The 15,617-nt window shown below is 48.8% G+C and overlaps 1 protein-coding gene across 1 annotated transcript in view; it reads right to left on the reverse strand.

The window, feature by feature from the left end:
• Positions 1-11,979: 11,979 nt before the first annotated feature.
• Positions 11,980-15,617, reverse strand: part of PTPRT (protein tyrosine phosphatase receptor type T) — an 856,863-nt gene continuing 853,225 nt past the window's right edge. The window contains exons 32-33 of the mRNA XM_088026646.1: positions 12,873-13,008; positions 11,980-12,033 (exon numbers count right to left, since the gene is read on the reverse strand). Coding sequence (XP_087882772.1) covers positions 11,980-12,033; positions 12,873-13,008 — 190 coding nt within the window. The remainder of the gene's footprint in view (positions 12,034-12,872; positions 13,009-15,617) is intronic.

The following is a 15,617-nucleotide window of genomic DNA, read 5'->3' on the forward strand; positions in this document are numbered from 1 at the left end:
GGAAGGAGGTGAGACTTGGTTATTTTTCTCTGCCAGTTGAGAAATCTGACAGCCTGTGGAGGGCAGGGGGCTTAGCCAGAGCTGGGGCTCTCAGTGTAGAAACTTCATCAGCCCTGAAGAGGCTTGTATCTGTTAGTGTTGGCTGGACACCCTTCCTCCCTACCTTTTCCTGGCACAATTTCCCCCATTGGGAACTAGTTGCCTACACGTTTTGTCAGGAGCCACGTCCTGTCAAGGGCAGGCTGGAAGGAAGGATTGCTGCAGGCTTCTGGTTCTGTGGGCAGACATTCCTCTGCTCCACCAGCCCACCCACCCCATTGTGCTAGTGCTCACAGTAGGGCTCCCTTGGGGCCACTTATGGTCCTTCTTACTGTCTACTGGGCAGGATTACTATTTTCAGCAAGAATATGGGAAGGCAGGACTTCTGTTCCCAAATCTGAGTAGTAAATTAACATGACACACAGGACGAACCTAGGACAAGTCTGTAGATTCTCCCATATGAATCACTTTACACCAATTCCATTTTTGTTCCTGGATCAAAAGCTTAACTGGACAGCTGGGAGCCTTCTATGTGTGTTGGCAGGGTCCCATTTCAGATTAGTAGCTGGAGGGTGGGGTACTGTGCATAGCTTAGCCCAGTTTCCCAGTTAGTACCCCCCTCAAAGCCAAGCCTAGGATAATGTTTTATTTGGAGATATGATTCCAAGAAGCAATGAGAGTAGGAGGTGTAAATCGGAGAAGGAGGGAGGGAGAAGCAATACAAGGTTGTGCTATGCAGTTGGCTACTCCTACAAGGGTCTGTTTGCTTGTTCTGGAACCATATAAAAAGTCATGAAATATAGCTCAGAATTGCCTTCAGAGGCAAGAACAGAGAAAGAGTTTGTTTACAGGCTCCAGTCTCCTATTGGTCAAAGTTTGCCCCATGGTGGCAGGGGGAGGGGGACAGTTAGCTCCCCCATACTTCTGGGTGGGACGCACATGACTGCTAAGTGGGTTCCTGTGGGCATCTGAGAGCACGCATCAGAAGATATGAGGCAGGAGAAAAAGGTGCAGAGCAGGTCTGAGGGGAGGCACCGTGGCTTCCCCTGCATGGAATCTGCAGAAGGCTGCTTGCTCATAACAGCCACAGAGGATATCAGAGGTGAGGTTGAGGATGCTTGAAGTGACACAGTAGGCATCTGCTTTACCCAGTCTCGTACATATTCAGATGACAGCATGTTCTCCTCTCCCTGCCTCCCTCTGGGCTGCTCTGAACAGCTTGGGGACATGAAAGCGTAAATCCTCAACATGCAAGTTTCTCCTTGCCATTCCCCCTTCCAAAGAGGTTTTTATTAATGTCATTTCATCTCCCAGGGGATAGAAATGGACGATTGGCCAATTTTCTGAGTGAGTGCAGGCCATCTGGAGGGATGAACTGCTTCATCTTCTTTGAAGCTCCTTCACATGGTTTAGGTAGCAAACCATGATTCAGCACCAACCACTGATTATGATTCTCATTTCGGCTCCTCATGTCTTGTGATCAGAGGAAACTCCTCCCAGGTTCACTCAGTGGCTTGGCAGCCAAGTTTCCAGCTTTTATGAATGTGTACGTATTTTAAAGGGAAGTAGGATCACATGGAGTCAGCCATGGTCGGAACCTGGGATGAGGGTGGCTTTTTGGCCCCACCCCATCTCACCCCAGAGAGGGATGAACCCACCTTCTCTCTGGACACATATAGTTGTTAGGGTCCTCATCATTCAAAAGGACATGTTAATACCTATACTTGGCTCAGGTTGACTTGCAGAGAACTTTATAGTTGGGCCCCTTCAATTTGGTCCTCCAGTAAAGAGCTTTCATCAAGTTGTTCCATGGCAAGAGACCATCAGCCTTCAGGGAAGGAAATGTTGCATTCTGCTAAGCCATTCTTTTTATTAAGGGGACGTATAGAAAAAATTACTTTTTGCCTCTGTAGCAGGAATACTTTTATTTATGCTGAGCAACTGGTTTATTTTTCCCTTTTGGACATTAAATTAATTGGCTGTGTTCTCCTTCTTGGGTGGTTGGGCAGTGCCAAGTTTTTGAACCTCTTCCTCCAGATGTAAGGCAAGTCTTTCGGGTATGGTCCCATTCCGGGTATCATCTTGTCTATCCTGCTTTCATTTTCCTATGTTCTGCTCTCCCCACCTTTTTATATAATTGGGTTTTTCAAGGTATGAGAATAATATAAAATTTAGAAAATATAGAACATGTAAAGAACAAAAATTACTCATGTTCTCTATGATGAGAGATAATTGCTATTAATATACTGATACAGTCATTCACTTGTACATTCCATTTATTTTCTCTATGCATCTATTTTTCTCCATATGTTTCTCCATCCTTCTGTGTACTCTGGATGTCCTTGAATAATTAATTCAACTTTGATCCAGTGCCTAATCAATGGACTGTGGAAACTGAAATCCTCCTCAGTTTCTCCCAATTTCCATGGGTTTATTGCCATGCTCCTGTCTCTGGTTTCATCTCTGATGAAACCACCAGTTTGTGGGTGTCATCTGTCCGTGGGTGCTAGATTTCTACTGCCTGCCCAGAGGAAATCAAATTCCCCTTCTTGCCTCTTGCATGGCATGTCGGTGACCTCATGCCATGTTCTTAAGAGTCTGAGGGCTTCTAGGTCCCCTGGAGTTCACGTGGGAAGTTTGAACTCCTGGATTAGAGGAAGATCTTAAGCCAAACCAGAGCTACCCATCAGCATCCAACAAGGTGCTGTGAGGTTTGATGTGGACCCACACTCCAGGTCCAGCCAGAAAGGAGGGCCAGGCCAGGACTACCTGGGCAGCTAGCAGCTGTGAAAAGAGGATTGTGCCACTGTGGCCAGTCTCCAGGTTGGATCACACAGGGGTTGGTGTCCCTCATTGTTGATGATTGCTCAAAGACATCACTGTGAGAGCACCTGAGTCTTAACCAACTGAGCCACCCAGGCGCCCTCACCTAAGTCTTGACATACTCAAACCAGGTTACCCTTAGGTTGCAGATGTATTGGGAGGGGGTCAAGAAAGATAACAGCGATTTAAGCAGGTGTCCGTGGAAATGGTGGTAAGCATGCATAAGCTTCATGTCCACAGTATGATGTTAGGTGGAAGGAAGCCTATCCGCATGTATATGTATGTATATATGTTTATAGATGTGTAGAAAGGTCCGGAAAGGCATAAAAATATTAATAAGGCACCTTTGAGAAGTGGTGACTTTCACCTTATGTCACAAACAATTTTGTATTGAGTTCTTTCAAGTAAGCATATGCTACTTTTATAATAACTCTTAAAAAGGTATTTCCATGTGGGGGGAAAATGATATGCCCCAAAGTATTTTTGTTATTAGGAGATACACAAGGTTTTTCCTTCTTTCTCGTTTTATTTTCCCAATGTCAACTATTACATTTGTGGCAAAAGAATAAATATGGCAGGCAGAATAAGTGAGATTAACATGACCAAGGACAAAGGGACAACCACAAATGACTGTTGTTTCAAGTCACTGAATTTTGGGGTGGTATGTTATGCAGCAGTAACTTCTATATCCAGACAGTTTGTTACTATTCAGATCTTGAAACTGCAATTCTGTAGGATCTTAAAAATTTGTCTGTTAATAAACTTCCTGAGTGAATCTGGTACCATTGCTCTATGGACCATACTTGGGGGGAAAACTTTTAGACGCAACCCTTTTACTAGCTCAGTATATAATCATGAAAAATCCCTTAACATTTTTGAACCTCCAACTTTCTCATCTGCAAAAAGGGGCTAATACACATTTTCCTGCATTGTAGACATGAAGATTAAATGAACACAAAGAAACCCTAGGTTTTTCTCCTCTTCCTCCTTCTACTTGTCTTCCCCTCACCCAACCCCAGGAAGACACCAGTGCGAATATCTTAGGAAAACATGAATCTCAGGGTCACAGCTTTATTGTATAGATTTTCAACACAGCCATATTACAAACATTGTCAGGGAACATTTACAAGAATAAATAAGATGGACTTGCAGGTGTAAAAAGATTACACTTCACTGTAATGTACAGTCAAAAAATATATCTGATATTCATTGACCTGACATTATTTACCTTCTGCTTTTTTAAGCTAGAATTGGAAAGGAAAAAGAAAAAAACAACAACACTGACAGCACAGTGCTGGCTTTTTTTTAAAAGTTGATTTATTTTGTTTTCTCTTCTCATACGTGCTTTATCTATCAAACACCCAAACTGTACAAGCACAGGCCATTGGGATTCACGGAGAAGGCTGCAAACAGTGTGGAGACTTTGGTCTCATGCAATATCATATGCCCAGTGGATGTGATGATGTCAGTCTCCCTAGAGTCGAGTGGGAACCCCATGATGGCCCTTAGAGGATGATGACGGCGTCCAGTAGCCAAAGCAACCTTAGAAGCCCTGACTCTTTGCCTTTCGTTGGCTAGTTATGTCGGGTAAAAACAGAAAGTAGAGAAGTGCTTTTGAGTCTGACTGCCAACATGGGATAGCCTAGATTCACCTGGGCTAGCCCAGGATCCACCTGGCAAGGAAACGGATGCCCTGGGGATGATTATAATTACGTGCCAACAGAGTCACTATGCTTTTGCTTTTGCAGTCTGCTCCAACAGGCCTCAAGTGGGGAGTGGGGAGAAGTAACCTCTGCAGATCATGCATGTGGTAAGCAAAGCCCTGCTCTGGGTTCTGCTTGAACCTTTACTGGTTCTGGCTGTCACTGATGGCCCTGATGGCCAGTGGGCCTGAGCTAGGGTTGATCTCATCCCAGATCTTGGTGGGCATGGGTCTATGGCAGAGCGGCCATTCTTCCTGGACTTTTTGGTGATAACCAGCTTGGATGAGCCCTGGATATGGGGCCAGAGCAGCATCTTGGCCTGCATGGTCGGAAGACTGGGGCAGAAGAGTAGGGGACTCCAACCTGCACAGACCAAGCACAGCCTTGGCTTTGTGCTCTACAGGAATGAAGGAGTTCAAATACAGTCCCAGCTCCATAACAGATCACCCATCTAGGGTGAAGGAAAGTTCAGGGTCACCTCAGCAATGCTCCTTCTTCTCTTTAAAGTCTGTCCTCTGTTGGACCACTGCTGAGATGGGCAGCTCATCCTCTCTGACACACAGCAAGGTCTTCCTTACAATCATCAAATTCATGCATTGATCCTAGTTCCACTCAAAAGAGAGACCGGGGACTAGTGAACCATGCTTGAATTTGTCCAATGATCTCTAGGCATATGGGCACTAGCATTCTGCCTGACCCTTTGGAAGTCTGTTTTGACCTGGGATGATACCGCTTGGCCCTCTGAGGCTCTAGACTGCCCTGGGGCTTTGACCCAAGGAATACCTTCCATCACTGATCTTCCATGGGAGGGGCAGGGAGGCATGGTGAGCACTGAGAGCTTGTCAGATCATCCCATAGGAGGTCTACAGATTTGTATTCACAAGCCCAAGTGCACTGAAGTATGCTTACAGGGATTCAGTTGTGCACTGTTGGCAGGTTCTTTCACATTCCCCTTCCTCCCCCAAATCTAAGAGTTCCACTCACCAAGGAACCACGAATTACCCCGAGCTCCAGGCTTGCACACCAATACCTTCCTGTCCAGTGCTCTACTGCCCCCAGACTCTAATTCTCTGAACATCCCAACCAAGGATCAGGGTTCAAATCCCATCACCCAGAGCAGCTCTGAAGGATGTTCCATGGTGATCCAGCCCCAAAGGGTCTTCTCTATAGACTCATCCTGAGTCCTCTCACATCCCTTCTATCAGCCCCAGTGGACTACCCCCAAGCTCTTAGATAGCTAAGATGCCAGGCATGGGGTCTACCACTGTGGGTGTTGATTTCACCTCTTGGGGACGTAAAATTTATGAGTGGATTTCACAGGGGAGAATGTGGCCCTTTTGATGACCTTTTCCCGTCTTTTCTGAGGGTGGGCAGGAGGGATGCAAGAAGTGGTCTTGGTCTCTACAAGATAGTTGCACAGCCAGTGGTATGCAAACATCTACCTCTGGTTACCAGCAAACCAGAAGAAAGTCTTCTCATGTGCATTAATATGGCTTAGACATCTCTGCTGTCCTTCTAAGGGTCATATCCTGAAATGTGTGTCAGAGGAAATGAGTACAGTAGCCCCTCCACTCTTTACCATGGACTTCTTTCCCTGCTGCTCAGATTGTATATGACGGCAGAGGCAGATCCCTGCTAGGTGATGCCAACACCATATATTTTATCACTTTCAGTTATATATCCATGGGAAACCTCCAAATTTGAACCCTTGTGTGGGAATATAGGAATAATGATGAATCTCATCTGGTCTTCTCTAGTTGGATTCACTTTGTCTTTTTCCTGTTTTATTGGGCTATGATTTGGAGCTGGCATCATCAGCTGAGAAAGGGCTCAGACTAGTTGGATGATGAGGAAGGCAGGTCAGGGCTTAGAGATGAAATGGCCATCCACAGGATTCATGTCTCATCTTCTGATCTGCCCTGAAGCTGGGGTTGACTTTTGGTCCCCACAGATCTGGCCCAGCACAATGTTAGCATTCTGTTCCTCTTATTCTTGGGCTGGTTCGTGTTTCCCATGGCATTACTGCTGACTTAGCTGGGTGCTGGTGGCCTGTCTACCTAGCCCAGGGGTGGCCAGGTGTGGGCTAAAGGAAGGCGGCTTTCTTCATTCTGTTCTACGGCAGTGAGGTGTAGGAGAATTAGCATCTCCTTCGATGTCTCTGGATCTGGGTAGGGCAGTTACTCCTGCTGAGATGACATGGTGAGTACCTGGCTATTCCTCCCTGGGCCTCACTTCTGCTGTCTGCAGCAGCTTAACTAGATTGATACCTACATGCACACAACAGGGATTCACACCAGAGCTGAGGAAAGTGGATCCTCCTGAGAACATATAGCAGGAGCTAGTTTAGCAACGGGGAACAGATGATGAATAGATATGATTTGATTGGTTAGAGGGAAAATTATCATTTCTCCAGGACACTGAAACTTGTTCTAAAGCGACATCCTTGCTTCCAGTGGTCCTGGCCAGCCCTCCCCATCCCCTGTCCTTCAACCCTGGGCAACAGAAGCGACTACTTTGCTCTGTAGTCCATGTGCATCCTTGAGTATTTCTGTTGGGTCCCAACTCCTTGGCCTTGCCTTCCTATTTTCCTGCCCAAAGCTCTCCAAATCTATGCCTTCTAGCCAGCTGGGGCTCCTTTTTTCACATCTTTTCCATTAATTGGTTGGCCCAACATTGTATAGCTAAGAAATGGCCAAGCTGAGATGTGAACTGAAGACTAAGCTCTTCCAACCACAACCCCAATGCCTCACCAGGGGATGAACTGTGCCATAATAACCTGTGCTTCCTGTGCCCTGCCTGGCATGTTGCAGGAACCCAGTATGTATGTGTGGTTGAAGTAAAGTGAGAAGCCTTCCAGACCCCAGCCCCTCATGTGAAGCATGTCCTTAGATTTGCCTACATTAGTAACCATGTGACTCCACCTGGGCAAAGGGCATCACCTTCTAGAAGCCCCAGCATTCAGGAATCTGCTCAGAAAGGCTGTGCACAACTTCTCCTTTCCCTTTAGGGTATTATGGGCTCAGCCTTCACCATGCCAGATGGGCATATCCTCATCATTCCAGGATATGCCTGCCAGTGGGTTCCTTCCAGCATGCAACTGGAAGAAACTTGAGTTGAGATTGACCCATGAATGGTGAGGTCGTGGTACCCCCACACCAAAGCATCTGTCTAGGGAAAGTTGAGCTGGTCTTGAGCCTGAGTCTGGAATTGGTCTCAGGAGGAAGCAGTATGGTCAGACACTATGCCTCTCAGACTGGGATATGATTCCCTAGGTTCTGTCATAGAGAGTTGAGGGGACCAAAGCCACTGGAAGGACCAGGGCACATCATTTAAAAAATAGTCCTGTTAAAACAAATCAGGCAAATTAGAGTGGAATGCAAGTATTGCATGAATTGTTAAAGTGAAACAAGAGACTGTGAAGGAATTTTAAGCTTGTCTGCTTTGGGCTTCACCAGACCCACTGGGTTTCTGTTCCACTCTACTCTTTGCAATTATGGGTAGACCCATGGGAAAATCTGAGACACAGTGGTGGAAAAATACGGTTTTTGAAGTCAGAAGAAATTGAATTCCTGGCTCCCCTGTTCACTAACTGGGGGAACTGTGGGCAAGTGATTTCTCCTCTCTGAGCCTTCGTTTCCTCGTCTGTAAAATGGTGACAAACATGAACACTGCTTAGGGATGTTGGAAGAATTCAGTAAGCTCACTGGTTAGCGTCCCCAACACAGGTTCTGCTGGTTCCATGGGACGGCTGACATTTGGCAGGCCATTGCTCAGGCCACACACAAAGAGAGGGCCAGCCTGAAAAACAATCTGATCCCTCTGTTCGCACGAGGGGAGGTGTGCTGTGGTCATCCAGAGGCCCGGAAAGGGTGAAAGGGCACTCGTGGAGGCACAGCTGATACTTCCAGAAGCCATCTAGGCCACAAATGCATGAAGCTGGTGATGGTTCCTGGCTTCTCATTAGTTCCTCACATCTCCTCCAAACAGGGTTCTAACTAGAAGGTGACCATGAGGCTCTGTACTAAGTGGGGGCACTCCCTTTGGCACCCCAGAGATGAGAGGCTGGCTCCTGCTGTGGAGGCTCAGACAGCATGGATACCATTTTCCTCTGCCTTGTGAAAGGTGGCCCATCCTCGAGGTGGAGCAGTGTGGGAAGATAGCTTGGGGGAGGTGGTATTTGCTCTTATTTCCCAAGGACTGGATCAAGTCCAAATTCCAGGGCACTGGTGCCCCATCTCATCCAAGCCCTGCCATATGCATGTCATGTGGAATCTTCGGGAAGATATCCCCATCATGAGCCTTAGTTTCATCCCTTGTAAACGGGCCCAAGACCTGTTCACTGCCCTGTCCTCCTTGGAGAGCGGCTAGGTTTTGAAGAAATGGGGGGCTTAGCTGGGGGAATCATCGCTGGCCTTGTTGGGTCAGGTACCCCACTGTGGCCTGAGTTTTTCCAATTTCCCTTCTCCCTGAAGTCACATTTTAGATTCCTACCGTTTGAAATGATAGAAGCCAGTGTCGTTTTTATCTGCCAGCTCTGTCACCCCTTCTGGAGCAGAATAATCTTGGGCTTTGTGTTGGATAGCTCCCCTCCCCCATTCTGCAGGGATGAGCCATGATCTGAGAGAAGAGCATAGGAAAGGCTGATTTGCTTTGTTACCAGCTCCTTGAAGGCAGCGTGAGGGCTGGCTGGAGTCATGGACTGGAGCCAGGGGACCTGCTCAAGCACAGTGGGGAAGAGACCCATCAAAGAAAAGTGAGTTTGTTGGGGGGGGCAGGTCTCCTTTGTCTTCCTTCCCTTTGAGATGCTTCCTTTTGAACCTCCAAAGTGACAGCCCTTCCGTGATCAAGTCTGGTGTCCCTGGACTTCCAGACAGCTCCAGAGCCCAGGCCAATGGGAACAGCTTCTGTGGGCTCCTTTCATGTCCCAGCCTCATGGTCTGGAGGCCTGGATTGGTCATCTTGCTCCATGGTAGAGCAGAGACCCTGAGTGTCTCACAGAAGCTGAGTCTTATGATCCACTGCGTATTTTGTTCCAGCAACAAAATAATGAGCAGACAGACAAACAGATGTGATATTAAAAAGCACGCGCTTCAGGGAATGTTTTCACAGTGTCTGATGAAAGAAGAGGCAGCCCCACTGGCTCCAGAGAGAGTTTTCTCTAACATTGAGCCGAGCACATCACTTGGGAGCTCTGCTGGCCCCCTGTTGCCCACAGGGGTAGTCTGTACTCCAGGTGAGCTCTCTTCTCCCTGACCCCGGCTCATCTCCTGCCACCCCTCTGGCAGTGCTGTGCTCCACCTGCGCTCACCTGCCACCATACCATGTGCCCCCCCGCCGGCCCCCATCCCAAGGAGTTTTCACACCTCTTTGCCACTGCACATCCTGATTCCTGGGACTGATTTCCTTTCTTTCCTTTTTCTACCTGTTGAGATCCAGCTGGAGTGGATGCCATCCCCTCTAGGAAGCCCTAGGCAGGCAGAGTCTTGCTCCCAGGCTCCTAAAATACTCGTAAGCTCTACCATCTCGGCACTGGGGGGCAATCTCCCCAGTATACAGTGAGCTCTTGGGTGCAAAAACTGTGCCTTCTTGAATTCTGTGCTCCTCATCCCCTGTCTGGGGCTAGACCGGCCTCCCAGCGGAGCTTCCTAGGTCCCAGGCCACCCCGAGGCTGCCAGATACTGTGCTTGAGCACCCAGTAGAGACCAAGGTAGAGAGCATGTCCCTGGCTGGCCGACCTCACAGCCTGAGGGAACAGGCATCTGTTTTCACTGGTGAAGAAATGAGAAGAGACTAGCTTTCCTGGGGAGCCGGGAAGGAGTTACTAAAAATATATCTAAAATTCTGGGCTTCCCAGAAGAACTCACATCAGAAAGAAAGAATTAAATTTCCATTGTGGAGTTCTCTGCTTGGAAGTTTCTAGCCTTATTTTCCCCTCCATAAAATAACTGCTTTGCTGAGAATGGTGAAGAAAACAGTATGAATAAGTCTTATCACCAATGTCTGCCTTTTCAGAACCCAGAATTTCATCACTGAGGAAGATGCCTCAGTTTCCCCAGTCATGAAGTAGAGATGATCACAGGTTAGTAGTTCTCTCACGGGGGTCTAGGACCATGTGAAATGTCATATGGAACATGCCAAGCCTGGCCTACAGCAGGTGCTTAGCAAATGGTGGTTCCCTGTCACTGTCTTACCCATTCTTTAGATAAGATCCTAGATACCTGCTGTGACCTCCTTGGCCACACACCTGGGTCCACTGTGGCCCTTCTCATGATGGCAGCTAGGGGTTTCTCTAGGAGGGAGTTCAAATTTGGAGATTCAAGAGGATGCACAAAGCTGGTACTCTATCTGCCCCACCAACTGAAGGGACTGTCCTCAGATGAGCCCGTCTCACTTGCTCAGCAGTGCCATTCCAGGGTGGGATCTTTTAAGGACATTGCCAGGAAAGATCAGCGGCCCGAGAGATTTGTCTTATAGTTACACATCCAAACTTCCCTCTCTCTTTTATTTTGGCATAACAGACTAAGATTTTACACCCCCAAAGAAAGTTTCTTTTCATACGCACTTTGGAAAATAATCAAATCTTATCCACCACCCGAAAGACACAAGGTCAGCCAGAGCCCTGCCCCAGAGAGATGGTTCCTTCTCACAAAGACAAGGAAGAGCAGCAAAATTCCATGCTCCCCCGTCCCACTGATTACAAAAAAGCAGAGAGAACCTTTATCAAAGGCTATGGATGCAGTGGGCTGGCCAGTGAATGACGGGTCAAGGCCTGGGCTAGGGGAGGGGTACAGAATGGTATCGGGCCAAGCCCCATGCAGGTTAGGTGTGACAATGGGGGCCTCTGCTGTGGTGTTGGGAGCATCCCAAGGTTCACACTGATCCAGACCGGCAGGTGTCCAGTGCCAGAGATCCCTGACGGAGACTACAAGGGGTTAGCAGTGCAGGGACCCCCAAGAGCCCAGTCATTTCCACGACAGCATGGAGGAGTAGAACCCACACCCCCTCCACTCCCAAGGACAACTAGGGCAGGGAGGTGCTGCTGAGGCTGTCACTCCCCAACACTCACACAGTCGGCTTGCCAGGAGATTCACAAACTTGAAAAGAGCAAAAGCAGGAGGTCTGGGAACGGAAAAATCCAGGGCCTTGCCATGGGCGCACTTTTGCACGGGCCCGTGGCCACAGCTGGTTGGGTGTGGAAGGGAAGCCTGGGCCTTTCACAGCAGCATCTCCCACAGCTACAGGAGACCCCTTGGAAGGTGCAGAGCCCACCACGGAACACGGGACCACCAGTCTTCTCCTTGGAGTTGGGCAGGGTGCTGCCTCTTAGCCCCTGAGCCCAGTCACTGCCATTCACAGAAAAGGGGGCTTGGCTGCAGCAGCCTCTGGGCTCCGGCAGGCTCCCCATCCCATCAGGCTAAAAGGAGCTTAAATATTCTAGTGCCGCCTCGTATACAAATTTATACTGTTCCTGAGAGGGGGACAGGCAGAGAAGGAGTAGAGGAGGCAAGAGAGAGAGATGCAAAGGAAAGGGGAAATGCATTTAGGTTAGAGACGCAGATTTTGGAGGAAACTTTATCTACATCCATACTAACAGTCAACTCAAAATTACCCACGTAATTATCCGTATCTGGACATCCCCCCAAGTTCTGCCCCATGCCTGCTTACACCCATGCCTTCCCAGGTACCCAGTGGGTCATTCCTTTCCTTTTCACCGTTCTGGACTCCAGTGCCTCTCAGACTGTAAGGTGCATATGAAGGGCCCAGGAATCTTTCCAAAATGCAGACTCTGAGTAAATATCTGGAGTGGGTTGGGATTCTGCATTTCAATCAGGGGCCTGCCTAGGTGATGCTGATGCTGCCGGCCTGTGGACTGGAGTTTGAGTAGGACCACGCTTCAAGTCGGTTAAGACTCTTTGAGCAAAGTTCCTTGTGCAGTGGGCCTGATGACCTGGGCTCCGCCCACCCACGTACTGTCCATCCCTTTCCGCACGGTGTCGGAGCCCTGTGCTTAGGCTGTGCAAGTCGCATATGTTAATTAGAAAGGATTGGACTAAATTGAAAATACAATGCACACTCTCCTAAGCCAGAATCCCTTCCCCTAAGCCGGAATTCGTGGTATCAGGATTAGTGTATCAGGATGAGTATTTGGGCTGCCTTGCAGGAAATAACTGTGTACCAAGGCTGTGGCCTGTCAGGACTCTGTACGCAGCCAGCTGTTGGGTGTTTTTACTATCTGAGGCTGTCTTCTCCAGATCAGGGAACTAGGGTCAGTCCCCCACCATGGGAGAAGCCTCCTGAGACACTCACCAGGGTCTCCACCATGTTGGATTTGTTGTTACGCAGCGTTTTCACAATGTGGAACACGTCAATGATGTTTTGCTGCTGGATCATTTCACACACACTGCAGATGGCACAGAAGGTCCCACTGCGGCCGCCCCCATTTCTAGACACAGAGTGACAGAGGTGAGTGAATATGCTTGGGTACCCCCCAGGCACCTGATGATCCTAAAACCACAACAGGAGTAGTGGGCAGTGGCTGGCCCAGTACGTGCAAAAGTCAGGCTATGGTGAAAGCCTCAGTGATTTGAGTTCTGCTGGTGCCATGAACCTGCTTTGACTTTGGGCAAGTCTTTTCCTATTCATATAATGGAGGGGTTGGACTAGATGCTCTTTGAGAATTCAATTAGCCCGATGTTTCCTTGGTTCTATGAGCATGTTACAGTCACCCATGGCACACTGACCCAAATAGTGTGACGGTGTCTTTGTACGTGTGGTGCCTGCATCCTTGTCCAAAAGGAGGCTCTGGGTCCACCTACACATCCAGTGAAGACCGTGGAAGGTTCCAGGTGGTTTTCATTCTAGTTCTTTCCATCCACTAAGGACAGAAACAGCCTCAGGTCAGCCAGCCTAGGTTTGGAGGTGGGGCTGGGTGGGTCTGAGATGTTCTATCCTGAAATGATAGGTCCTGGGCACCCTGGTTTAAGGAAGACCCTGTCGATTGGGAGAGCAGAGCTCAGGGCTCCTGGCAGGTCACCTCTCTGTCTCTCTTTTCCAGTGCTCCATAATTCCTGTTCGTGGAAACACCCCTCCAAGTATTTACAGAAAGTCCCTTTAGGAATCTGCCTGATTTGGAACTCCTGGGCGTGTTGCCAAGAGCAGCTAATGATTGCATGTAATGGCCTATGTCTAAAGAACATCTGGATGGAAACTAAGGTGCTCGGTTTCCCAGATGTTTTATCTACAGGACACCCAACAAGCAGATGTGTCGGGTACAGACAGTTGCCCTCCACTCACTGGCCAGTGCCTGCATTTGGCGTCTCTTGTGTCTGGCCTCCGAGGATGCCATGGTCCCCGTTGGTAAGAGGACATGCCTGTGCTTTACTTGGGCTCAAACTGTGGGTCACCTTGGTGAGGGGGGACCTGGATAAAAAAGTACTTCTCCCAAAAATTGGGCTAAAAAACAATCACCTGCAGAGGAGGAAGAATGGACCCCCCCCACCCAGAAGGAGGGTTCAGTACTTTCCGAAGCAAGAACAGCAGAGTCCAAGAGGAAGAGGTGAGTGGGCACAGGTGTCCCAGGGCCTGGTGGACTGAGACCGGATGGGGACAGTTGTGGCTGTGTGCTACAGGGGAGGCCACCTGAGTGTGCGGGAGGGACCTGAAGGGGGCAGGGGCTCGTTGGCAGGGAACCAGTTGCCAGGTTCTGGGATGTGGGCAGAACCAGCTTGGTTTGGCTGATAGCGCCCATCAGCGTGACACAGCTCACAGCATCTTCCTGGTCCCTGGTTTGTGATTTGCGTCCTTGGAGAAGAAAGGATTGTGATAGGTGGTGGCCTTAAGCTGTGTGTGCGCGTGCCTGTCTGGTTTTCCTGACATGTGAATGCACCACTTGTTTGAAAGGTGGGAATAATAAGCTGGTTTTGTAAAGACTGAACTCGATTCTGAGGTCAGTAAGGTGTTATTAATGCCTCTGCTGGCTCCAGAAATATTTACTCTGAAAAGGGAAGAGCTTGCTCCCAAGTCCTCTGACACGACATTTTGAGAGAGTAGGGCCCGCTCAGTCACCTCCCCCCAACCTCCACATTGTAGGCAGCAAAGCGACGGTTGTCAGTCAGATGTTGCACACACGGCTGTTATGGCTGGGGCTGCACATGTGTTCTGGGTCCGAGATCTTTGCAGGATCCTTCTCTGAGGTCATTTTATACTCCTCTGGCAGGGTCTGACACAGGTTCTTGGAAGTAATCACTTTTACAACAGGTGCATATTTGCTACCATGATATTGTGGGTCTGTATGTTGGTAGATGAACTGTATTTGTTCTCTATTTCCTACCAAAGCACGATAGGGTCTTAAGATGACCTAATTCAACATACCCACTGGACGGATGAGGACACTGAGGCTCACTCAATTAAGTGACTTTCTTGATGACAGCTTGTCAGCCCCAGTCCCCTAAGGGTCCTGAGCTACACTGGGCATCAAGGTCTATTTGGGAACCCCTGTGCCCCAGCCACGCCCATTCTAAGATAGGTGGTAGAGATTCCAGCATGCCCCAGCAGTGGAAGTATAAACACAGCCCACCTGAGCCCACTGAGCTGTGGGAAACAGTGTTCCCAGGGCTCTTCATAGCCATCGATCTTCCCCACAGGCTCCCCGTGTCCCTGCGTGCCCACTATGCCCATAGCAAGAGATGACCCCACAAGGTGACGTGGTGGATGGGTCCTTTGGTTTACTCAGAGGCAGTGTGGGTTAGCAGATGGCACATTAGCTTGGAGGCCAGCGGCTTTAAATCAAACCTCCTCTCTTAACTGCCCAGTCCCTTCCCCTGTCTGTGCCTGTTTTTTACTACATGATAACACCTACCTCGCAGATGGTATTTTAATTTTAAGATTCACTTAAAATGTCTGGCATCAATCAACACCTGTCCCTCTCTTTCTTCTTTGCCTTCTTTAGGAAATAATTGGAGGGTCTGGTCAGTGGAACCCACTTTGTCCTAGCTTTCTTGCGACTAACAGGACACATCGTGCCTCCTGTGGGGGAGTGGAGCTTACCTCCCT

Source organism: Eumetopias jubatus, unplaced genomic scaffold (assembly GCF_037043125.1).
Source record: "Eumetopias jubatus isolate StellerSeaLion01/CBP00866 unplaced genomic scaffold, mEumJub1_p1.0 scaffold_9, whole genome shotgun sequence".
NCBI classification, from domain to species: Eukaryota; Metazoa; Chordata; class Mammalia; order Carnivora; family Otariidae; genus Eumetopias; species Eumetopias jubatus.